The following is a 26312-nucleotide window of genomic DNA, read 5'->3' on the forward strand; positions in this document are numbered from 1 at the left end:
TTGGAGCTGGAGTTTGAGACATTTGTGAGCCATTCAATCTTGGTGCTGGGATTTGAACTCTAGTCCTCAAATAGAGCAGTAATGTGTTCTTAACCAAGAAGCCATCTCTGCAGTCCACCTGCTACTTTCTTCTATCTTTCTCAACTTCTTTATATGACCAATCTCACGCATGCTAGGCCAATTTAATTTGTATGTGTGCCCACTTTATACTCACATAAGTGTCTTTAAAGGGTTTTCAAATTTTATCCAAAAACTTTGCCATGAAGCCTTTTCCGTTGTTCCCTAGCTTAGTAGAGAACCCTGCTATTTACTCAGGTTGGTGTAAGCCAGGCATTTAGCTTACTGCTGACACTAGAGTTTTTGTGAGAGGCGTGTCAGTAACACCAAGAGAACACATCATCCCTCTGCCTGTGATGCTTCACCCTCAACCATCGCTCAAAGCCATCCCTTGGAGCTGCTGCGCCTGTGATCTGGCCGTGTGTTTATTTCCCTTCATTTACTCTGATGCTGCAGCCTACCTATTCCATGCTAACTTGCAAGAATCAGTATGATGTCATCTCTGCATCTGCTTTCTTTCTCTTTCTTATGTGTTCTTCTGAAGCACATATCTGAACAAAAGTTATTCTACCCTCTCTTCTTAATTAAATGTATGAGTGGCTTTTGACTGTTCTTAGGATAAAAGATCAAGTATCTTTTTTTTTTTTAACAAAGGTTCACAGTTCTTCCTGTGTTGTTTGTGGGTTTTTAAAAATTTTTATTAATTTATTCAGATTACAACTCAATTGTTATCCCATCTCTTGTATCCTCCCATTCCTCCCTCTCTCCCGCTTTCACCCTATTCCCCTCCCCTAGGTCTACGACCAAGGGGGACCTCCTCCTTCACTATGTGGTCATAGGATATCAAATATCTTAACTTGTTCCTCCATTATAGGCCAAACCATTTCTCAGGTGTGCCTGTGCTTTCCTCTGCATGGGTACTGTGCCTCTGATATTCTTTCCGTTCCTTCAGGTACCAGGTTCTGCCATTGTGTGTCATTTTTTTACTGTGTGGCATTCCATGGCTTGTCCCTTCATCCTCCAGTTTTGGCATAACTATCTTGTTTTTGTTGTTGTTGTTTGTTTTAAATTTTGTGTGTATGGGTGTTTTGTCTGTGTTTTCTGTATGTAGACCATGTGTGTGTCCAATACTTGCAGAGGTCAGAGGAGGTTATCAGATCCTTTGGGACTAGAGTTAGAGTTGGTTATGATTGTCATCTTCAATCCTGAGGAATTGAGCCCAGATTCTCTGAAGAGTAGCCAGTGTTCTAACCACTGAACCACCTCTCTAGCCCCTAATTAACTGTCATTCTGGCAGGAGATACTTAATCTGATCTCTGTGTCTAAGCCAGATTTTTTTGGTAGATTTATATATACTTGTAGTTCCTCAAATGAATGTGTTTCCTTGCCAGTATCCTTTGCTTTTACTGCAGTGTAAGTTTCATGAAGCAGATATGTTCTTGCTTGGTCTTAGCATTTTCCCAGTTACTTCCGTGATATCTGGCATATTGTAGATCATTATTTGTTGAGTGACTACAGACTACCATTGGGTTGACCAATTTGTCTTATTTAGGCCTTTACTAACCTGAGTCATTCCCAGTGCACCTTGTATTAATGTTGGCCCCTGAATTGTTGGAGAAGTTGTTTGATTTGTTGTTTGTTTGTATGTAGCCTTGACTTGGAACTCTGTAGACGAGGTTATCTTAGAATTCACGGAGATCTTCCTGCTTCTGGCTCTCTAGAGCTGGGATTAAAGACATATGCCACCACACCCAGCTTAAAAAGCTGCATATATGTGCTGGGTGTGCTGGTGCACGCCTGTGATCCAAGCACTCAGGGAGGGAGAGGCAGGCGAATCTCTGTGAGTTCGAGGCCAGGCTGGTCTACAAAGTGAGTCCAGACGTGTGTGTGCGCGTGTGTGCATGTGTGCATGCATGTGTGCATGTATAACCTTACTGGTTAGTTTGATGTAGCTATGCTTTATTTAATAAATATTCTACCAAATATTTACATTTTGAGCTAACTAGTATTCTAATAGTAATTAATTAGCATTTAGTTGAAATTTAACATTTACTGAAGTATTAACATATAGTAAAAATAGGGGAAAAAATTAAGCATGTGAATACTGGGAAATGTACATTGTGAAAATACATTTAAAGTAAAACTTTGAAGCCTGGTAAGATGGCTCACCTAGTAAAGGTGCTTGTACCCAAGCCAGATGTTGTGATTTCCATCCCTGAAACCCTCATGGTACAGAGAACCAATACCCCACCATGCTGTCCTCTTACCTCATGAACAAACACACAAAAATAAGTAAATATGATTCAAATAAAACAGAGTGATAGTATTTTGGAGTCTGTGCCAGAAGATGTGGCCTGGCTCTGTCTTTTAGGAGTTTGATAAGTGTGGGGTATGGTACACATACACAGCATGTGTTGGGTAAATGCATTGGAAAAGTCTCCTGCTCTGTGACTTGCCTATTGCTTTTTTAAATGTTTGTGGAGAAACAGAAGTTCTATCTCCTAGCAAAGTTTAGTTATATTTTCTTTTTATGGCTACTGTTTGTCCCCAGTTGTCTCAGAGGAATCTTCTAGCAATTGGTTATTTTTCTGATGTTGGGGATTGAAGCCAGGGCCTCACACGTTAGACAAAAGCTATATCATCAAGCTGCTACTCTAAGCCCTACCTGAGTTGGGATCTGTTTGTAATTGACTGTGTCCAAATAGAGGATATGTTCTGAGATCCTGTGTGTCAAGACCTTAGCATGTAAACTTGCTGGGGGCAGCGGGAACAGTACAGCTCCAGCATGGCGGAATGGCTGTGAGGTGTAGTCATAGCTGTGGGCTATGGGTCCCCTGAGTCTTCTGCTTTATGACACTCTCCTCTTATTCTGAGGTTCTGTTTTTGAGGTTTTCCACACAGTGAGTACTGATTAGGAACAGATTTGTGAAGTCATTGATTTCTTTTTTGAAGTTCTTTAAGGTAAACTTTCTACAGAAAGATAAAATAAGCCTATCTCTTTTTTAAAAATTCTTCGACAGTTTTGTATATATATGTATGTATGAAATGAATTTCATTCTGATTTTCATTCCATTAGCCCGTTGCTTCCCTCTCCCTCTCCTGCTTAGACTCTTCTTCCAAGAAGTCTTCCCACTTTCATGTCCTCTTTTGCATGTGAACAAGTGAGTTCAGTAAGGTTGCCTGCCCGAGCATGGCTGGGTGGTAGAGCAGTGGCAGCTTCTCAGCAGCCATACAACTGAAGAAGGTGACATTCTCTCCCCAAGAGCATTAACTGTCATACTTCCCGGGGAGAGGGTGGGGCTTCAAATGATGAAATGTTGATGAACCCAGTCTGTGCCGACCTTCTGCTGGTAACCACAGTTGCAAATAAAATTATATTAAGTTTATTCTGTGTGTGTGTGTCCGTCCGTGTATGCGAGAGTCAGCCTGTGGCTGTTGGCCCTCTCCCTCTAATAACTTGGAGCCTGGGTTTGGAGTCCTGGTCACCAGTCCTCAAGGCAAGCTCCTCCACCATCTGAGCTGTCATGCTGGCTCATACAATTTTTTGCTAAGAAAAACACTATTTTCCTTACATACAGTATGAGCTATAACAATGAACTTTTTGTCACCCTTCTAAGGAGAGAACTAAGATTGGGAATTCTGTCGAGTTTGATCATGTTCTGTCTAGTAAGACTTGCTTTTATTCAGCCATGTTACTGAAGGGGAGAAAGTGAGCTCTTTGTTCTGAGCAAAGTGTGCTGTGCTGACTTGGAAGCTGTGTACTTGTGCTGAGTCCAGAGAGAACTGGCAGGTGCTGGGTTAGGCTTCCTCCATTGAGAATGGATGCCTATAGTTGGAAGCTGATAAATTTTTTTTTTAATCCAGTGCTTCCTACATGCTAAGCAAATGCTTTATTACTGAGCTATATCCCCAGCCCAACTCACTTGCTCCTGCTGGTTTTGCCAGTATGTAGCCGTTAAATTGAAAAAGTATATAGAATGCTATTAAGTATCAATTAACTTTGTTTTCCTGCTTCTTAATAGATTGTCTGAGTTTCCACATTTTCGAAATAACCACAAAACTACAAGAACAAAAGATTCAAGACCCAAATCTCCCCATCTGGACGATTGTGCAAAGACTGATCACGGAGTTAAAAGTGATGTTCATAAAGATGGACATCCTAACACTCTACAACCAAATCTGGAAAAGGAAGGAAAATCACATTCTGAAGCTCAGAATCCTTTGCACCTGCCTTCGGGTATTGAGAAACATTGTACCAACAATGTCTGGTCACGTTCTCATTGCCAGGTTGGTGAAGGTGACTCAAATGAGGATAATAGAAGAGGAAGGAATAACATTAGACACAGCCACTGTAGCAGAGGGACGGGTAGAACACAGAAAGACTTGAGCAACAGCTGCAGTGATGCTGAACCAAGGGACAGGGAGGCTAATGCCAGACTGCAGGGCAACCCCGAAAAACGTGGAAGCAGCGAAGCAAAGGCCGAGAGCAAAAGTTCAGAGATGAAAAGTAGCACTGGCTTGGGACATAAAAGTGAACGCAGTGGGTCTTCTTGGGAAAAAGAGACTTCCCGAGAAAGGTCACACACTCGAGTGGAATCTCAAAATAACAAAAGTGTAGAGAGACAAAATGAAAGATTACAAAATGTGCACAGAAAAGAGCTTCAACCTCAGGATAAAGCAGAAAGAAAAGGTGACATGAAGTTTAAGCCAGCAGGAGAGGACCAGGGACACAGAGGAAGAGTAGAACGGGCATTGCCCCCTCATTCCAAGAGTGACACAAGATATCATGGCTCCAGTAAGTATCATCCAGAAGAGAAAAGGGGAAGAGAAGACTGTAGAAGAGACAGAGGGCTGAGCAGTCATGGCTTTCAAGATAGAAGATGTTCATCTTCTCTGTCAAGCAACAGAAATGGCAAATACCTGCCCTCCAAGGAAGTCGGTGTTGCCCACCAGTGGGAAAACACACCTTTCAAAGCAGAAAGACACAGAACTGAGGACAGAAGGAAAAGAGAACGAGAAAACAAAGAAGAAAGTAGACATGTGAAAAGTGACAAAAAGTCGCCTACAGAGTATTTGCAAAGGACTAACAAAGAAGGTAAGAAAAGCACTGCTGATGTAAAGAGGCAGACTGAGACAAAACATGATAAAGGCGCAGTCTCTAACAGTGGGGTTTCTAAAGGAACAGATAGTAAAGAATGTGCAATGAAAGGTGAGAATGGGCCAAATGAAGTAAAAAGCAAAGACTTAAAGTTAAGCTTCATGGAAAAATTGAACCTAACTCTTTCTCCTGCTAAAAAGCAGCCTGTTTGTCAAGATAACCAGCATCAAATAATTAGTGTTCCCAATCCCAGTGGCATGTGTGACTCACAGTCCTCGGAGAAGACTGAAACGGGGGCACGTCTTCCCTCTGTTGGTGAATGGAGAACAAAGGAAAGCAAGTCAGAGTTGCCAGAGCTAAAGGAGGCTCTTCCAGCAATGTCTCAACCCAGCATCAGCATTCCGGAAAACAAAATGAAGCAAGAAAATAGAATGTTAGTTAAATCGGTTGAGAATACCATGCCTTGTGAAATGCGTGTTCGTGGCACAGACATTTCTTTCCCAGCACCTGCAGAAATAAAACAACCAAGATGCTCATTTCCATCAGTGGGAGTGGAAGAGCCGCGTGGTGGCACGAGGGCAGCAGTTCCTGTGGTTTCGGATGTATTACCAGGGCATGCTCTTCAAGACTTTGGCCGAGAGCTGGACACCAAAGAACATGATTTGAATTCTTGTGATATTTCTGAAGGTGTCAAAACAAAGGTGGTTCTTTCACCAAATGCAGCTGCGCCCAGTGAGAGCCTTCTGCAACCTGGCATTTCACTAGTAAACTGTTTGGGAGACAATAATCATAAACCCCAAGCTTCTCCTGAAGATAGAACTATGGTTGGGAATCCATCTTGTCCTTTGGAGCCTTGTTTACCTGAAGAGACTTTTATACATACACCACAGAAGACTGAGCCGATTGACCACAAGATAGAAACTGGAGAGTCAAGTTCAGTATATCAAGATGATGATAACTCAGTTTTAAGCATTGACTTTAATAATCTCAGACCTATTCCAGAAGCCATCAGCCCTCTGAATAGTCCAGTGAGACCTGTAGCGAGAGTTGTTAGCATGGAGAGCCCATGTGCAGTTCCACTGTATGATAGCGGTCATAAAGGTAATGGTTTATGCTATCTTTTATAAGTTGTCTTTTTCTCACAATGTAGACTGTATAAACAATATAGATGCTTTGGGGATTTACAGAAACTATTCATTTTTATTTTGTGTATGTGTGATGTGTAATAGGTGTATGTGCCAAGGAATGCTTGTGGAGATCAGAGGACAGTCAGAATTGGTACTGTAGTGCAACTTTACATGGGGTCTAGGGATTGAACTCACCCACTAGGCTTGTGAGGCAAGCTCCTTTACTCTTAGTCTGCCCGGCTTTTAGATTGATTTTATGTATATGTATAACTGTCTTGCATGTGTGTATGTGTACCAAGTGTGCGTCTGGTTCCCCGGGGGCCACAAGAGGGCACTGGGTCTCCTAGAACTAGTCACAGGAGAGTTGCCATGTGGCTGCTGAGAAGTAAATCTTGCTCCTCTTCTAGAGCATTAAGGGCTCTTACACTGAGCTACCTCTCCAGCTCTGAGCCATCTTTTTTGATAACAAAAACATTCAGATGTTAATTAGAAGTGTACAGTAAGCTTCTAAGTCTTTCTCTTTCCAAAAGCCCCAACAAAACTGTAAAAAACAAAAATCAAAACAAAGCATGAAACAAAATACCGCCCCCAAGTCCCCTCCCTCTATTCCAAAGAATTCCTGGGCAGGCATGGTTCCTGCCCTGGATTATGAGTGATATATCAGTGACACTTCATCAAAGAAAAGTGATTTCCCCTTTGCCAGTGGGTATCAATTACAAATAGCTTGATGGATGACTCCATCTTCCAGATCCAATTTAGACAACTCAATTCTTTTCTAAGCCCCCATCTACTACTGGGACTTGAGCCCATGGCTCCACCCCAGCTCTGTAATGCTTACAACAGTTTTTATTGCGTGTGTACATATGGGTAGTGTCCAAGTGTATAAATTTCATTGTCTATATGCTCTAGTGTGGAGGTCAGAGGCTGATGTGGGATGTCTTTCTCAGTCACTCTCTACTCTTACAGTATTGAACCCAGAGCTCAACAGTTTGGCTAGTCCAGCTAAGTGAGTTGCTAGAGATTCCTGTCTCTGCCTCTCAGACACTGGGATTGCAGGTGTGTTACCACACCTGCCCAGCTTCAATGTGGGTATTGGGGATCAGAACTCTAGTCCTCACATTTGAGTGGTAAGTACTTTAACTGCTAAGCCATCTCACTATAACTCCTTCTTTCCCCCTCTCTCTTTTTTGATAGGTTTTTCTTTTCCAGCTTAGGTTGACCCTGAACTGGTGGTAATCCTTCTGCCTTAGCTTTGTAGGTGTTAAGATTGCAGTTGTATGCTTCCATGCTTAGTTTAACATTTTTATTAAAAAGGGGAGTGACTGGACAAATTATTTCAAGTTGTCTTTACTTCACACACACATTTCACACATACATACATAATTTTATTATTTTGTGGTTAAATATTAGGTCTAGAGCCTTGAGTATTCAATGCCAGTGTTCCACTAATACTGAGCTGCAGTCTTAGATTTCATGTATACTTTTGTTGTTCAGAAACCATCATCAAATGGCATAGAGGAGGTGATGCTGATAAAATGAAATAAAAATTAGATTGTGACACACTTGTCACTTAAGTAACCTGAGACTTACTTTCCCAGTGCTGAGAATCAAAGCCAAGACAATAGTGCACACTAGCCAAGTGCTCTACCACTGAGTCACAACCCTAGAACCTTTTGAGTTCTTTGTAAGACATGAAATAAAGGCCACTGGAAATGATTAAGTATTAAGCATTTATATTTTGCCTTAAAAGGGGAAAGGTTATTAAAATACTTTGTTGTGTTTAGGATGCAAGTGTCAAATGCCTAGGGCTCAGTCGTCATGTGATTTTAATATATTTTTCTCCACAGATGAGTTTCCGTCCATTTCAACTCATTCTGCCTTCAAGACTCAGTCTGATCTAAATAAGGAAAACCAAAAGCCAGTTCCCAAATTTGACAAGTGTTCAGAAGCAGACTCTTGTAAGAATTTGTCTTTAGATGAATTAGAAGAAGGAGAAGTTAGAAGTGATGAGGAAGAATCTGTAGCACAGAAACCCTTGGAAAAGAGTGCAAGACCCAGAGCGTCCACTGCAGTGCAGCCGGCTAACAGCAGCCCTGGGAGCAGGGGGAGCACTGTGCATGTGCACAAGGCCCACAGGAGCACGGCCGTGAGGCTCCCTCAGCACAGCGTTGCACTGAGTAAAAGGCCGAATGAGTCCAGACCCTCAAGCACCAAAAGGGACAGTAAAACAATGAGCATCTCCAGCCTGGAGAAAATACTTCCACTCATCCTCACACCCTCCTCTGTGTGGGAGGTGATGCATATGTTACGGATGCTAGGAAAACATGTACGGAAAAATTATATGAAATTCAAGATAAAATTTTCATTGGTACAATTTCATAGAATTATTGAATCAGCAATTTTGAGTTTCACATCACTAATTAAATACCTTGACTTGTCTAAGATCTGTAAGTCAGTAAGTATTTTACAGAAAAGTCTTTGTGAAGTTATAGAATCTAACCTTAAACAAGTAAAGAAGAATGGCATAGTTGACCGTTTATTTGAACAGCAACAAACAGATATGAAAAAAAAATTGTGGAAGTTTGTAGATGAACAACTTGATTATTTATTTGAAAAACTTAAAAAAATCTTATTCAAGTTTTGTGGTTCTATAAACACTGGAAAGGACAACAGTGAAGAAAAACTTGGAAAAAAACATAAAGAGAGAGCCCAACATTCAAATTATCACAAGAGGAATATGGACAACAACAAAGAAATATGGAGAGAAAAAGTGCTAAAATCAGAAAAGACTATGAATTTTAAGTCTTCACTGGGATGTGAAAAGTCTGATGAAAAGCATCAAGGCCAAACTAACGCCAGCACCAGCGTTGGAAAGCATGACGTAAGAAGCACCGGGAGCACTTGCACTGACAGCACAAAGGACTCTGAGTGTAAAGAGCGGCTTCTGGAAATGAGCCGCCCAAGCACGCCCAAGCCAAGAAAGCACGAGGAAAATACTGTTGAGGAGACAGCCACGGTACCACAAGCAGGCGCTAAGGCAGAGAGGAGCTTTGAGATCCTCACAGAGCAGCAGGCATCCAGCCTCACTTTTAACTTAGTGAGCGATGCACAGATGGGTGAAATATTTAAAAGTTTGCTGCAAGGTTCTGATCTGTTGGACACCAGTGTTAATGGTACTGAAAAAGCAGAGTGGGAAGTAAAGACTCCAGAGAAACAGCTGCTAGAGAGTCTCAAGTGTGAATCTGCACCAGCTTGTACAACGGAAGAGCTAGTTTCAGAGGGGGCTTCTCTTTGCCCAAAAGTGATCAGTGATGATAACTGGTCTTTATTATCGTCTGAGAAGGGTCCATCTATATCTTCAGGGCTTTCACTGCCAGTTCATCCCGATGTGTTAGATGAAAATTGTATGTTTGAAGTGTCTTCTAACATTGCTTTAAGTAAAGATAACGTATACAGCTCAGAAAAGAGTAAGCCCTGCATCTCTTCCATCCTTTTAGAAGACCTCGCGGTCTCTTTAACAGTACCATCACCTCTGAAGTCGGATGGCCATTTGAGTTTCTTAAAGCCTGAAGTTTTGTCGACTGCAACTCCTGAAGAAGTTATTAGTGCACATTTTAGTGAAGACGCTCTGCTTGAGGAAGAGGATGCCTCTGAACAGGACATCCATCTAGCTCTGGAATCTGATAATTCAAGCAGTAAATCAAGTTGTTCATCATGGACAAGCCGGTCTGTCACGCCAGGCTTTCAGTACCACCCTAATCTGCCTATGCATGCTGTCATAATGGAAAAGTCCAATGACCATTTCATCGTGAAAATACGGCGTGCAGCACCATCTACCTCCTCTGGCCTTAAGCATGGCATGGTAGCTGAAGAGTCAGCGACATCTTTGCCCAGAACTGGAAAAGAAGCTGATGTGTCAACAGAAAAAGAATCTATTCCATTTCAGAGTCCAGTCCTAAAGTCTGTTGAGGACTTGGAAAATTCTGAGAAGGACGTTGATAATAGCAAGCCAACACGTGAAGAACAGAACTCTATAGTACAAACACAGGTTCCAGATATATATGAGTTTCTTAAAGATGCCTCAAGTAAGATGGGTCATTGTGATCAAGTGGTTGATGATTGTTTCAAGTTACATCAAGTATGGGAGCCAAAAGTTTCTGAGAACCTTCAAGAATTGCCTTCAGTGGAAAAAATCCCACACTCTGTTGATGATCATCTTCCTAATACCCACATAGATCTAACAAGAGATCCAGCTACTGAGACGAAAAGCTTAGGGGAACTCATGGAAGTAACAGTTTTAAATATTGATCACTTGGAATGTTCTGGCACCAACTTAGATCAAGATGCACAGATAATAGGTAGCTCTTTACAGCCTAATACTGTAGATACTTTTATTGATTTGACACATGATGCCTCAAGTGAGAGTAAAGCTGAAGGTGGTGAGCCTGTGTTAGCTGTGGAAGACTTGGAGTGCCAGGTCATATGTATAGATGAGGATAACCACAAAGAAGGGAAGACGGGAAGGGCAAATGGTCCTTCAGAATGCATTGTTGATGAAACTTGTATTGATTTGACCCCAGAGTCTCCTGGCTCCTGGGAAATAGAGAGACATGCTTTAAAACCAGAGCCACCATCAAACTTGGATTGTTCAGAATTACCTGGAACTCTGGGTAATCTTCACAAGAAGAGAAAAAACAGTCCTGGTCTGAATCACTCTTCTCAGAAAAAACAAAGAAAGGACACAGACTTAACTAGTAGTGAAAAGACCAAGAGACTTAGTCAGAATTCTGATAGAAATGGTAATGCTCACAGAAAGCAAGCCAGCAAGAAGAGGGAACCTACAGTAAGTGACACGTCCTTGTCGTCAGAGGCCAGCCCAGGGGCAAAGGATTCAGCAGCAGCACTTGCTACTTTTCCAACAAGCCTTTCTGCAAAGAATGTTATCAAAAAGAAAGGAGAAATTATAATTTCATGGACAAGGTAAGACTTTTCTGAAATGTTTTAAATCACTAGGAAATCTTGAAAAGTTGGCAGTCTAATCTGTCATCTCTTCAGAATTCTATTGCATCCTTAATACGGAACATGATGACTTGATTACTTTAGAAGTGGCCAAAGTGGGGCTGAAGAGATGGCTCAGAGGTTAAGAGCATTGGCTGTTCATTCAAAGGTCCTGAGTTCAATTCCCAACAACCACATGGTAGCTCATAACCATCTATTATGAGATCTGGTGCCCTCTTCTGGCTGCAGGCACACATGCAGCCAGAATAATAATAAGTAAATCTTTAAAAGAACAAAACAAAACAAGCACTTGTTCTTGCATAGGACTTGACTTTGGTTCCCAGCACCCATATCAGATGGCTCACAACTCCAGTTCCATTTGAACCAATGTCTTTGGTTTCTGACAACATCTGAACTTGCATACACACACACACACACACACACACTTTAAAAAAGAAAAATTGGGGCTGGAGAAATGGCTCAGAGGTTAAGAGCACTGTCTGGCCTTCCAGAGGTCCTGAGTTCAATTCCCAGCAACCACATTGTGGCTCACAACCATCTATAATGAGATCTGGTGCCCTCTTTTGGCCTGCAGATTTATATGCAGGCAAAACACTGTATGCATCATAATAAAAAATAAATAAATCTTTTAAAAAAAGGAAAAAAAGAAAAATTGGCCCAAGTTAGTTGGTAATGTGCTTTGAGGTACAATCTAGCTATAGTGTAAAACAGTCTATAATAATAGCTTTTATCCAGTGGTGTGAATAGCTCCTCGTAATAAAGCTATTTACTGTGGGGTTTGTTTGCTTTGATTTGGAGGTGGTTTGTTTTGGTTTTGAGATATGATCTCACTATGTAGCCTTGACTGGTCTGAACTGGTAGATCCACCAGGCTCTGCTTCCTAAGTGCTGTGTTTAAAGGTGTATGCTACAACATGTGGGCTGGTTTTCTTTTGCAGTAACTTCTCACTGTAGCACATGTTGGACTCAAACTCAGGATCTCCCTGCCTCAGCTTCCCAAGTGAGAGGATTATTTTTAACTTCACTTTTTCTATAAGCAGAACCATTCTTTAATCTGGAAAGAAATTCTTATAAACACAGATTAGAAAGGAGTGACAGATAATGAAAGTCATGAGACAAAGAGTGGGCGTGTATGTACATAACTCACGTCTCTGAACTGCTGAAGAGTAGAATGTACTTCGAGCTTTATGTGAACTTTTAAAGAAAAGTAGGTTTTGCCAGGTGTGGGTTTTGCACGCCTTTAATCCTAGTACTCAGGAGTAGTCTGCTCTACATAGAGAATTCCAGGCTAGGTAGAGCTTCATAGAGGAGACCCTGTCTCAAAAAAGAAAAAAGAAACAGAGTTGGTTTGTTTGTTTTTGTTTTTGTTTTTAATACCTCAGCTAAGTAAGTATTTTGTAGTTTTAATATATGATTTACATTTTATAATTTTATTTTCTATATAGAAAGCAGGACTGAGGCAAAAGTTCTCTGTCACAGTTACCAAGACCTAGTTTGTTTCTTGACCAGGCCTAAAGAGCAAGGAAGAGGAAATTAAAAATTATTTACTATCTTTACTATAGAAAATTTGGAAGATAATAATGAGCTCAATGGGTAAAATGATGGATAGCTGTGGCTCACTGATAGTGTTACTGGTTTTGGCATACATATGTTTACTATATGTTTTACAGAAAGTGGTATATATGTTGAAAGATATGAAGGCAGTGGAATTTATTACCTTTCTATATCAACATTTTATAAAGCTAAGTAACAATCTTTCCTTCTCAGAAATGATGACCGGGAAATTTTACTGGAGTGTCAGAAAAGAATGCCATCCCTGAAAACATTTACATATTTAGCTGCCAAGCTGAATAAAAATCCTAATCAGGTAATTACCCAGTCTTTACATTTTTATTAGATCACAGATGTTGCCACCTGACTTACCTAGATTTATTACCTTATTTTCTTATTTAGTTTTATGCTGGGGATTGACCCTAGAGCGACTTGCATTACTGGGCGAGAACTCGACCAATTAACCTTGATTCTACACTACACCTGAGTGCTGGGGTTAAAGATGTGCAACATTCACACTGGGCAAAACCTACTTTTCCTTAGAAGTTCACATAAAACTCTAATAAGTGTAGTCTATTTATGAAACAGTTTAGAAATATCAGTTATATACCCAGCCCCATATTCAACTTTTAACCTATCAAAACACAAAGATAATTTATTGGTTAACTTGATTAAAATTAGTTTCCTGTAATACTTACTGTTAAGTTTGGTGATTGTGTTAAAAAAAAATGACAAAAATGATCCTGATATAAACATCTATATGTTTATTTCATTTCAAGGAACTTGATAGTAATGTTTCCTTATTAAGTAAGATTTAGTGTTGAGAAAGCAAAGGAATATGTGTATGTGTGTGAGAGAGGGAGGGAGGGAGCAAGAGAGGGGAGGGGGGAGAGTGAGAAAGAGACAGACAGACTGACTGGTTGACAGACAGACAGACTCTGAAGATGTTTTATTTTTCTAAACATTATTTTATCTCTTTATTATTTAGGATAATTCTACTGTTCGTATATGTTTTATGAAAGTATTCATCAAAACTTTAAAAATGAATATATTTGTAATTATTTTTAAATTTCCAGGTTTCAGAGAGGTTCCAGCAGCTGAAGAAGCTCTTTGAGAAGTCAAAATGCAGGTAGTAGCGGGTCCAGCACAGGAGGCCAATGCTGTAAGTGCGAGGTCCTGTCCTCGTGTGTTTCCCAGCCTGAGTCACTGGCAAGCAGAGGGGTAGCGTCCAAGATGGCTGCAGGGCTGTAGTGAGCACCAGTGAAGGCCAGATAAGTGGGGCTGGTTCCTCAGCTTAGTAGTTGTGGGCAAATCATTAATTGCTAAAATCTATTAATACAATGTGTTTTAATAAATAAATTATCAGTAGTGCTGGAGACCTAACTCAATGCCTTGTGCTTAGTAGGCAACTATTCTACCACTAAGCTACACCCCATCCCAAAGCATTATTCTATAGATGCATAGTAAAAAACATATAGTAGGGGCTGGAGAGATGGCTCAGAGGTTAAGAGCACTGGATGCTCTTCCAAAGGTCCTGAGTTCAACTCCCTGCAACCACATGATAGCTCACAACTATCCATAATGAGATCTGGTGCCCTCTTCTGGCGTGCAGGAGTTACATGCAGGTAGAACACTATACATAAAAATTGCAGTGTTTCATAACCTGTCTCCATCTCTCTTTTCTGGGTCTAGCTGTGCAGACCAGCCTGACCTTGAGCACAAAGATCTGCCTGCCTCTGCCTCCCTAGTTGGAGATTAAAGATGTGTGCCACCATGCCTGGCCTCAGGTTTTGTTTTTGTTTGTATGTTTTTCACCTTTTAAAATATATTTGGATGTTTTGCCTGTATGTCTATATGTGTACCACCTGTGTGCCTGGTGCGTGAGGAGCCAGAGGCGGATGTCGGATCCCCTGGAACTGGAGTTTCGAGCTACCTTGTGGGTGCTAGAAATCCAATCCACCTCTTCTAAAAGAGCAGCAAATTTTGTTTGTTTTGTTTTCAAGACAGGATCTCACTTTGTAGCTCTGTCTGTCCTCAAACTCACTACGTAGACGAGGCTGGCCCACGTTTCCCAGAAATTCTCTCCTGGCTATACCTCTGGAGAGCTGGGACTCAAGGTGTGACCTTTAAAAGTAATTTTTATTCTCCCGGCTCTACTGTTGTCTGGGAAGCTTACTGCCTCCTTCTGCTAACCTAGGCCTAGTCCTGGAAGCTTCTAGCCTCCGGACAATCTAATCTAGGCCTAGAATGTTTTCAGCCTCTGAGACTTACTGTTTAATAAGCCCATCCTTGTTCTTCCCGAATACTGGGTTGGCTGGCTCACCTCAGCTGTTCTGGCTCAAACTCTTCTCCCAGCTGACTTATTTAATCTGGCTTCTCTCCCGGCTTGCTCTGCTTGGCCTCAAACTAACTCAGTGATCTGCTCTGATTTTCTGGCTTCTCATTTTCTGGCTTGTTCCATCTTCATCTGAGTTCTCTCTTTGCAACCCATCTCTCTATTACTGTCCTTGTAAAAGCTGCCTCCTCTCTCTGTAAAACTGTTTCTCTCTTTTTCTTTTTTGGTTTGGTTTTTCAAGATAGGGTTTCTTTGTGTAGCTTTGGCTGTCTTGTCCTCACTTTGTAGACCAGTCTGGCCTTGAACTCAGAGCTCCACCTGCCTCTGCCTCCCGAGTGCTGGTATTAAAGGCGTGCGCCACCATGCCCAACTGTAAAATTGTCTCTTAAGTAGCTTCCCTTTCCTCTCTCGTTTTGTGAGAATTGGGCATATCTTACTCTGTCAAATCTTCTCTGACTCATCATGTTTCTGCCACTCAATTAGACATCTCTTTCAAACATGGGTGCTTCCTTCTACAAACTAACTTTACCTTTGTTTGGGAGTAAAGGCGTGTACCATCACATCTGGACCTAAGCTTTTCCTTACCTGATATTTGCTCTCTACCGGTCTGGCCTTGAACTCACACTTGTTTGCCTCTGTCTCCTGGATTAAAGACATGTTTGTTTTCCAGCTGGATCACACAGACCTAGAAGGTCTTTGGATGTGATCTCTTGCCAGAGCAGCCATGTTCTGAATTCACATTCCTCTACACACTGCTATTCCTGACCTAGCAAATACTCTTAACCACTAAGCCATCTCCCCAGCCCTTAAGCCTCACATACTTTTTTTTTAAATCTGGAAAATGTGTTCATAGACATAAATCTGTTGTCACCTAAATACATGACAAGATTAACTTTAGTAAGCTATTGTACTGTTTGAAGTCATGTTTCCTTGGTTTCTTTTGTTTAAACCATGTTGTGTGGGTTGATTATAGCAGTGATATTTAAATTATCAGCAGTTTTTTTTTCTGCAACACCTCAACCTCAAAGTTTTGTTTTTGCATTCATTTTATTTTTAATTATGTGTACGTATGCGTGTCTGTGTCTGTGTTTGTACATGAATACCAGTGTCCTTGGAGACCAGAGGTGTCCTAGTCCCCTGAAGCTGGGAGTCCCCTGAATGTGGGGCTAGGGACTGGACTCGAGTCCTCTGCAAGAGCAGTGCATGCTCTTGACTAGTGAGCTGTTTTTCCAGTTCTTCTATTTTGGATTTTTATGGAAGGGAAAAATATTATAGTATTTAATGTATCACTGTATTTTGGAGCTTGTTTGTTATCAAAATTAATTGAATACAAACATCACATGGTGGCACATTCCTGTGATTGCAGCTCTTGGGAAGCTGAGGCAGAGGATTGGTTCAAGTTTGAGGCCACTCTGAGGTGCATAGTAAGTTCAAGGCCAGCCTGGGCTACAGTGTAAGACTGCTTCAAAAAACAAAACAAAATCCAATTTTGAAGTAAGCTTGATTTAAGTATAAATGGAAACCATATTGGGTGCTGTTAAGATGGTTCAGCCTGATGACCTGAGTTTGATCCCTTCACCCTCTTGGAGAAGGAGAAAAACAACTCCCAGAAGTTGTCCTCTGAACCTGACATGTGGGCTGTGGCATACATGCCCCTACTTCCCCCCCTACCAAGTAAATAAATAAATGTAACTATCTTAAGTCTTATTTGAAAATAGATGTTATATGAAAGAATCTAAGTATTTTAGGGTTATCACTTTATTTCCAGCCCAGTTTTTAGTTATTAATCATCAATTTCCAGTCTGTACTGTGTCTGACCTTTTAATATTCATGTCCTTGTAAAGCAGTTGATTTCCTAGTGAGGTCTTCAAAAGATCCTTAATACTTTATTATGAGACTTAATTTCTATTTTATAATTCAGAGTATAAAATAATAATAGACAATTTGAAAGGCTACCTTACTCGAAAGACCTTTTAAACACTAGTATAAGGCATGCAATGGCATTGCTGTCTTTAGGAAATTAGTCTCAGCTGGGCAGGTAATGCACGTCTTTAATGCCAGCCCTCAGCATCTTCTGACTTCCAGGCTAGCCAGAATTATATGACAAGACCCTCTCTAAAACAATTCTAAATTAAAAAAGAAAGGAAAGAACCACATCTGGTAGCATGTGCATGCTTGCAGTCCCAGCACCCTGAGAGGAAAGAGACGGGAGGTTAGGAGTTCAAGGGCAGGGTTAGCTACATAACAAGTTTGAGGCCAATCTGTGATACATGAGATTTATCTTGAAAATCGTTAAAAAACAAAACCAAACAGAACACCTATTTGTTTTAGGTTAATGTTCTTTGAAAATACGATTCCTATTCTCTGTGAAGAGAGTGTAAATTTATGGAGTGATTAACTTGAGGGGCCAGACAGGCATGTCTAATATCCCAGCATTAAGAAGGCAGACGCAGTAGGAGCGCTACAAGTTTGAACCCAGCCCGCCTTACGTGGTGAGTTCCAGGCCAGCCTAGGCCAGAGCCCTGTCTCCAAAAGGGGGAAAAAAAATTTAGTTCCTCCCCTGGCCAACATAATAGCACATATTATGGGTTGTGGGTTATTTCTTTTTAGCTATGCCAAACTGATCCCCACCTACCATCCCCATTATTATAGCTTCATTAAATTCTTGGGAGCAAAAATCAATATATTAGTAGTTAGCAAACTGATTCTGTATAAACTAGTTTTTTAACACCAATATTATCTAAGTTAAGCTGATTTAGAAGGTAACACTGTGAAAATGGGTAAATCAGAAAAGCCCCAGGCATAATGGCGCACACCTGTACTCCCAGCAGCACTAGGGAGGCAGAGGCAGGTGGATGTCTCTCTGTGAATTTGAGGCCAGCCTGGTCTACAGAGTAAGTTCCAGGACAGCCAGGTCTGTCACACAGAGAAACCTCATCTCAAAAACCAAAATCAAATGTCAGTTATAATGTCACTATTTTCTTCCATTTCAGATGGGTTGCTGGATTTCACAGCATTTCATTGAAATTCTTCTCCACTGGAGTTGATTCCTCGTGTTTTAAATGAGGACCTACATGGAAGTTTGCTCTCAGTTTTGATGACTAGATGATCATCTACCTTTTTTTACTTTCCTGGTCATGGTGCTTGGTGTATTCGGATTGACAGTTGATTCACTTACTTGTTACTGGTCAGAATATTTATTTTTAATCATTACAAGTTATCAAAAAGAAAGTAAAAGTAACAGGGATGTAATACTGAAACCTTAGTTTTGATATTGGATGAAGTAAGTTCTTTAGATTTAAAAAAATAATTTTGTATCATTTTAAATGTAATGACTATTTAGTTCACCTTTCTATCCATTTTTGGTTTTATAATTGCCTCATTTTGAAAAATTGTGAAATAATTTAAATAGTATATTTGTATATATGTATAATTATTATGATGTAAAGTACTATTAGTGTGTGTCCATGTGTATGTATGCACATAAATGGCTTTCCTAGCCACATGTTTTTTTATCTGTATAAAATATTTTGTATAAATCTTGCTTTCAGTTATAGTCATGTATAATAAAAACATGTAAAGTGCTGTTTTATTTTTATTAGGATGCTTCTTTTATTTTGTTTCGATAATTCATAAAGAGCAAATATTCCAAGGGAGATGGGGAGCTATTTGAAATATTTCAGGATGAGAGTGTAACTGGCTCAGTTACTAGAGTGGCTTTATTAGATTTGTTACCATTGCCTACTTTCTCGCGCCATGCATTCTCACGTGAACCCTGCCTCTCCTGCAGATGTCACAAATACAATTCAGTCAACACAAGAAGTGATGATTTAGAGAAAACTAGTATAAGGATTGACTTACCCTGGGTGCCTCCTTCTAGTCTCATGAATGGAGTGGGTTATATAATCTTGCCCCTAGACTCAGTGTAGTGCCTTTCCCTTTGCTCTTTTTCTACAGTGTCTAAAGGGGAAATCCTAATTTAAGAGATTGCTCGGTAGATAAGGAACTTGATGAACTACTGGTTTTGTAGTGTGAGACCTTGGCCCGTTCTCTGAACATCCAGCATAAACTAGAGGCCGGGCTTTGGGTCATCTTCCAGGGCATCTTGTCATCCCCTACCACCAGGTAAGGGAATTCGTAAAGTAAGATGATGACAAAGAGATATTACTGGTTCAAAAGAAAATAATAAGCCAGGCTAAAGAAGACCTTTGGAATTTAAATGAAATTAATAAACATGAAGAGACTCTAAGGTAAGAACGATAAATAAAGTAGTCCTGCATTTAAAATATTTTAAAAATGGGGCTGGAGAGACAACTAGAGGGTTAAAAGCATGTACTGCTTGTCTTAGAGTCACTATTGTATTGATCCAGTGCCATGACCAGAACAAACTGGGGAGGAAAGGGCACTTCACTCACTTCCATATAGCAGTTCATCATCAAAAGCAGTTAGGGCAGGGACTCAAACTGGACACGGGAACTGATGCAGAGTTTCAGGAAGGCTACTTACTGCTGGCTTGCTCCTCATGTCTTGCTCACCCTGCTTTGTGCTCAGCCCTTCAATATCAATCACTAATTTAAAAAGTGACCTTACTAATGGGCCAACTAAAATAATAGGCCGTTTCTCAGTTGAGGTTCTTTCCTCTTACAGACTTTATTATGTTCCAAGTGGCATAAAACTAGCTAAGACCCAGGAGGTAGAGGCAGGTTCATCTTTGAGTTCAAAGCCAGTCTAGTCTACAGACAGCAAGGCTACACAAAGAAGCCCTGTCTCAAGAAACCACAGCAAACAAAGAAAAGAAAAAGAAAAAGAAAAAATGCTGCTTGTGACTGCCTGTAGTTGCAGTTGCAGACGATCCAGGTCCTTTTCTGGCCTCTGGGCTTCTTCATAGATGCAGTGCACCTAACCTCGGGCAGGTCCACACACATACATCGTGGGGATGGAAACTTTTAATCCTAGCATTGAGCCAGGTGTACATACCAAGTTCCAGGACAGCCAGGGATACATACCAAGATCTGGTCTTTAAAAACAATAAAAAAAAAAAAAAAAAAAAAGGAAAAAGAATAGAGAGGCTTCAGATATAGTTCAGAAGTTAAGCACTTGGTGTGTTCCTGTGTGCTGGCAATGAATTTGGGCCCTCTGAAAGAGCAAGTCTTAGCCACTGATCCATTTCCCAGGCTTTGTTGACACTTGTTTTTAAACTAATTTATTTGGGGTATTGAAGATTCTGTCTCCCACCAACCCCTTAACCCTGGGTAAGAGAGGTTAGTGGAGAGAGGGGGTGCAGACGCCTTTACTTCTGGCTGTTTAGGGTCAGTTGGGTTCTTGTGGGGCAATACCAATCTCCCCCAACAGCACACGCGGCAAGCAGTCTCTTCTGAGCCCTGTGTTGAAGCACTTCTGTCCACCACCCTGGTCTCTGGTCTTTCCAAATTGCTCCACGCCTCATGCCACCACCACACATGCGGCACTAGGTAGGCCTTCACCAGCTGGCAAAGACCACACCCCACATGAGAGAATTCTCAGCTGTGGACAAACAAAAGCCCAAACTAAAATCCCACACTTGGGATTAAAACAAAAACACATTTACATTACATAACTGAGTTTACAAAGAAACCAAAACTTCCATTACAAGGCTTCGAAATAAATCCTTTTTTAAATAGGTAAAAATAGATAAAGAATGAGTAAGCTGAAAAATCAGGTCAAAAAACTCCTAAAGAGAAGCCAGAAGAAAAGCACATTTAACTAATACTGAGGACAGAAGTAGATATGCTGATACTGAAAGAATAGGCAAAGTTAAAATAGAAATAGACCCATATGCTTCTAAGTGAGAGAGACTACATCTAGACATAGGCTGAAATTTGTGAGTACTAAAGACAGTAAGAAAACACTTTAAAAGTTTTTAAAAGTACTAGAGTAACTGGATCTATTTAAATTCTTTGTGTGGGTTTCGGAGATTGAAATCAGGTTGTCAGACTTTTGAGAAAAGCACCTTTTACCTGCTAAGCTGTCTAGATGGTTCTCCCTGCGGGGGGAGGGAGGGGGAGCAAGGCATTAAAGCCACACCTTCAGCCTCAGCACTCAGAGGCAAGTAGATCTGAGTTCGAGGCCAGCCTGGTCTACAGTAGAGGGAGTTCCAGCACAGCCAGGGCTACACAGAGAAACCGGCTCAAAACTCTTGTGTGTGCGTTCGTTCACACAGGCCAGAAGAGGCGCTGGATCCCCTGGCGATGGAGTTACAGATGGTTGTAAGCTGCCCTATGTTGGTGCTGGGTTTCTTTACTGTAAATGCTCTCTCAAGATGACATTTTGTTTGATGACCATCATTGGTTGAGCTTGTTCATGATCTTCATATTCACAATTTTAATTTTGTACAATCCGCATTTCCCCCCCTGAATCACCATTATATTTTAGTCCAAGAATAGATGCACAAACCACTCAGACACCAATCTCGGTCAGATATGGTTTATGAACACATACCCCAAGATTGATCATGACCAGGGACACAGTGGACTCAGGAGCCAAATGTGTGTGTGTGTGTGTGTGTGTGTGTGTGTGTGTGAGAGAGAGAGAGAGAGAGAGAGAGAGAGAGAGAGAGAGAGAGAGAGAGAGAGAGAGAGAGAGAGAGAGAGAGAGAGAAAGCCCACATGTGCTAAGTGGCGGTCACAATTCAACTTTGTAGTTGGTTCTTCTACCTTGACATGGGTTCGGTAGATCAAACTCAGGTCATCAGGCATGCGTCACAAGAGCCTATACCTACTAAGCCATCTCGCTCCCCCTTTTTAATTGAGCAATTATTTCCAGTATTTGTAAGAAAAATACATCAAGGGCTGTTTTCTCACAGTAAGTCACTTTTCTGTGAGCAACAATCTTGGAGGGCGAATCTGCTTATAGTTCACACAGGATCTGTATTGATACAGAGTAAGTCACCGTGCGCTTAGGTCTCAGGCTCCTGCAGCTCCTCCTTTGGGGAAATCTGTTTCTGTCCGGCCATACACCAGAGGGAAGCCATCCATCATCAGCCTTCAAGCCTCAAAAGCTATTTCCGTTTTCCTTCCTACTATCAGCAGAGAGGCCGTGACACACTTCCGCTGAGGTGGGCGTGGCAGTAGTAGCGCCGCCGCAGTTGCGGTCGCTGGCTGATGACGCAAGCGTGGAGTCTCTCACCACGTGTGCGTCCTCTTGCCTGCTCTCGGGGGTTTCCTTCCCTCGGTCCGTACCTGGCGGTGACCCCGCGGCCTGGTGGGTGCGGCTGGAGACCATGGAGCACCTCTCCATGGAGCTTGTGGCCGGCCCGCTGCGGCTAATTGCCACCAAGAACGAGAAGACCCGCGGTGAGCTGAGCAGGTTCCTGACCAAGCCGGTGAGCATGGGCGAAGGGAGGCGGGCCCGGGCGGGTGAGCGCGGACTCCCGGGAAAGGGCCTTTGTTTTTCGGGGTCAGCTTCCCTTCTCTCGCCCTCTGCCCGGCGCGTAGGCTGTGGGGAAGAGCATACCTTTTCGAAAGAAAGCCAGTTGGTTTTTCTGCGAGACTGCGTCTGCGCCCCCCAGACACGTGCATTGCCTAAGCCACCCCCTTATCTTTCCCCGCCCCTCGTTTGCTTGCTAGCTTGTTTTTCTTTTTGACTTCGTCCCGTCTGTTTGGTCCATTGACGGACATCCGTGGCATTTCTTCTGGGTCTCAAGTGCAGCACTGAGGAGACAGATAAATATGGTCTTTACACCAGGGGGTTTTCTATCTACTTCGGAGACGGTTTGTAACAAACAACTGAAGGTCAAAACAGGACAGCTAAATTTAGGAATTGGGAGGTGAAAAATTTTTTTGCCAAACGGGTCCAGGATTTTCAAGAGCTTGCCTTAATGACTACTGCCTGAGTTAAGCATCCTTACTAAGTAACTTTTCACTTTGCGTTTTAATTTCCCTTTATCTTTCCCTACTACTCTTACCTGTAAGTTTGAGACTAGAAAATCAGGGTTTTTGTTTTGTTTTGTAAAACTCATCCAATCATAAATGCATATATACATATATACTCTGTTGTTTTAGTAATCAACAGTATAACAGATCCACTGATTCTCAACCTCTGGGTCACGACCTATATGGGTCACTTGAGACCATCGGAAAACACAGATATTACAATACGATTCATAACAATGGCAAAATTACAGTTATGAAGCAGCAATGAAAGTAATTTTATGGTTGGGGTCACCACAACATGAAGAAAGGTATTAAAGGGCTGCAGCATTAGGAAGGTTGAGAACCACTCCTCTGTATCTGGCTAAACACTACAGGATGAGCCCAGACTCCAGCTGTAACAGACTTAGGTGTGTCTAATCCAGTTTATTTTAAAAGTGTTTAATTTTTGCTCAAGCTTCAACTAAATATTACAGAGTAGGTAAAAATAATAGCTAGTACACCTCTAGGTGAATAACCGTATTTGGAGGTCTACACTGAGGTGGTCAGAGGAATTAAAAGACGGGGTATCTTCCCCCTTGTCCCAGGGAACTGTGGGGCATCTCTAAATGCTCTGTGGCTGTGGAAAGCCACCTGCTCTTGTTGAGGAATGCCATAATGCCACTGAGAGGACTCTAACCAGTGTCCACTCTGCAAAGAGGAAAAATTCACTCCATCCTGGGTGGGTGGGGTCATTCTGGAGCTTACCTGCACAGTGCCTGTTTGTTTGGTTTGGTTTTTTGTTTGTTTTTTGAGATGGCTGGCCTAGAACTTGCTGTGTACACTGCATTGGTCTGGAACTCATAGATCCAACTGCCTCTGCCTCCTGAGTATTGGGATTAAAGGCATGTGCCACCCTCCCTGGCCTTGGTATTACTTTTGTTTTAAGTTATTTACTTTTTTGTTGTTGTTGTTGTTTGTTTTTCGAGACAGGGTCTCTCTGTGTAGTTTTGGCTGTCTTGGACTCGCTTTGTAGACCAGGCTGGCCTTGAACTCATAGCGATCGCCTGCCTCTGCCTCCCGAGTGCTGGGATTAAAGGCGTGTGCCACCACAGCTCGGCTAAGTTATTTATTTTTTGAGGCAAGAAACTAAGGTTTCCTGCAGCCCAGGTTGGCCTCCAACTTGCCATATGTCTAAGGATGAACTTGATTTCTCAATTCTCCTGCCTCTTATCTTCCAAGTGCATTGCAGGTGTATGCCACTATAGTGGGCTTATTTTCTTTGTTTCTTTTCCTTTTTTGTTTTTTTGTTTTTGTTTTTTTGAGAAAGGATTTCTCTGTTTAACAGTCTTGGCTATCCTGAACTCACTTTATAGACCAGCCTGGCCTCGAACTCACAGAGATCCGCCTGCCTCTGCCTCCGCCCTAGGTTCCGGTAGGTGATTGTGAGCTGCTTGGTTTTGGAGCTGGAAACCCAACTTCTAGAAGGGCAGTGCATGTGTTTAACTGCTGAGCCAGACCTCCACATAGTCTCATTCTTCTTCTCCCTCTCCCTCTCACTCTCCCTCCTCCGCGGTGTTATTTTATGTTTATTAGTGCATGTATATATGTGCACCATGTGCATGCCTGGTGCCAGCAGAAGTCAAAAGGAGGTATTGGATGGATCCCCTGGGACTGGAGTAACAGGTGGTTGTGAGCTGCCATGTGGGTGTTAGGAATGGAACCCCAGTCCTGCAGGAACAAGAGCTCTTTAACTGCTGAGCCACCTCTCTATCCCTCTCCATTTCTTATATTTAATTGCATTTGTGCTCCTCTGCAAGTTACTTAGCTTCTTTTTTGTTTGTTTGTATATTGTTTTTGTTTTTCAAGACAGTTTCTCTGTAGCATTTGCTGTCTTGGAACTCACTCTCTAGGCCATAATGGCCTCACACTTCCAGAGATCTGCCTGCCTTGCCTTCCGAGTGCTGGGATTAAAGGCATGCGCCACCACCCAGCAAGTTACTTAACTCCTATCTTTGTTTCTTGATTAAACCCATAATAGAACAGTTGTAGACTAGGAGCTGTAGTTAGAAGCAGGAACTCTGGGCTGATTGTGTAGGTCAGTGAGGGGTCTGTGCCTAGAGCGTACATTAGGGTTGAACCCAAGTACTGCCACAGCAAAACAATACAACTTCCGGAAGTATCAACCCCTCGGGCCGTCTTTGTGGCCCAAACTGGCCTCAAACTTTTTCTTCAGTTCTTAATCTGTAAAATGGGGGTGATTGTCTCCAATTTATGGGCTGCTGTGAGGAAAAAAATGCCTTGAGGACTATAATTGCCATGGATAAAGTGTTTGCTATGGTAACTATACATACGACTGCTCTATTAACTAGAAAATGTAGGTAAGGAATTTACCAGCAGTGCCCAGCGCTGAGTGGTGGACAAACAGCTGAGGCAATTGTTATTTTAATATTTTTTTCTAGGGTTGGGCTCTAACCCAGGCTTCACTATGCTCGGCAAGCTCTCTGTCATTAAACAGCCCAACCCTAGTTTATTTCTATCTTTATGAGTTATAATAATAGTAATATTTAGACAGGGTCTTGCTATGTTTTCCAGACTAGACTTGAAACACCCACCAGGCCTCAGACTCCAGAGTATCCATGTCTACAAGCTTGTCTCACCACACTTTGTTCTATATTTTATTTTTTATTGTTTGTTCATTTAATTTCATTTGATGCCACAGTTAAATCCAGAGATTGTACTTGCTAGACAGTTTGATGACAGATTGAATGAAAAAATGAAAGGAAGAGGACATGACTACTCCTAAAGTATAGAGAAGATTTTTACTGTGGCTATGAGGAAGAAAGCAGGCCAAGGGAATAGTCCAGGCTGAACATGGCCAGCAGACTAAATTGGACCATGAGAGGAGAGAAGGGATGGGGGAGCAAGAAAGGCAGCCTCAGGCCTTCAGGTGCCCAAATGTCTGAGTTATATATGGAGCAGGCTTGGGTGGGTGGGGGAGCTTCTGGGAGGGAGAGAGAGGGTTAGGGCAGAAGGTTCCCTGAGAAGTGCTGGGAGGAGCCATAGGCACTGAGTGAGACTTGTCTTGCTTGGGCTGAGACCTAACACTAGTCATTAGAGCAAAGCAACTGAATCACCTTTACCTGCTGAGCCATCTTGCTGGCCCAGTATGTGGTAGTTTAATCAATGTCTTGAGCGTTCCTTAGACTAGGTTGTGTCTTAACCGCCCAAATAAAACTT

General features: G+C 41.8%; 2 protein-coding genes across 2 annotated transcripts in view; both read left to right on the forward strand.

Annotated features, from left to right (window-relative positions):
* Casp8ap2 (caspase 8 associated protein 2) overlaps nucleotides 1-18794 on the forward strand; it is a 41568-nt gene extending 22774 nt beyond the window's left edge. Inside the window, exons 7-11 of the mRNA XM_051161176.1 lie at nucleotides 4080-6256; nucleotides 8130-11262; nucleotides 13068-13167; nucleotides 13928-14013; nucleotides 18180-18794. Of these exons, the coding sequence (XP_051017133.1) occupies nucleotides 4080-6256; nucleotides 8130-11262; nucleotides 13068-13167; nucleotides 13928-13984 (5467 nt within the window). The 3' untranslated portion in view covers nucleotides 13985-14013; nucleotides 18180-18794. The remainder of the gene's footprint in view (nucleotides 1-4079; nucleotides 6257-8129; nucleotides 11263-13067; nucleotides 13168-13927; nucleotides 14014-18179) is intronic.
* A 3555-nt stretch (nucleotides 18795-22349) lies between these two features.
* The window catches only part of Mdn1 (midasin AAA ATPase 1), a 127424-nt gene continuing 123461 nt past the window's right edge, over nucleotides 22350-26312 (forward strand). The window contains exon 1 of the mRNA XM_051161188.1: nucleotides 22350-22546. Coding sequence (XP_051017145.1) covers nucleotides 22445-22546 — 102 coding nt within the window. The 5' untranslated portion in view covers nucleotides 22350-22444. The remainder of the gene's footprint in view (nucleotides 22547-26312) is intronic.

The sequence above is a fragment of the Acomys russatus genome, chromosome 2 (genome assembly GCF_903995435.1).
Source record: "Acomys russatus chromosome 2, mAcoRus1.1, whole genome shotgun sequence".
NCBI classification, from domain to species: domain Eukaryota; kingdom Metazoa; phylum Chordata; class Mammalia; order Rodentia; family Muridae; genus Acomys; species Acomys russatus.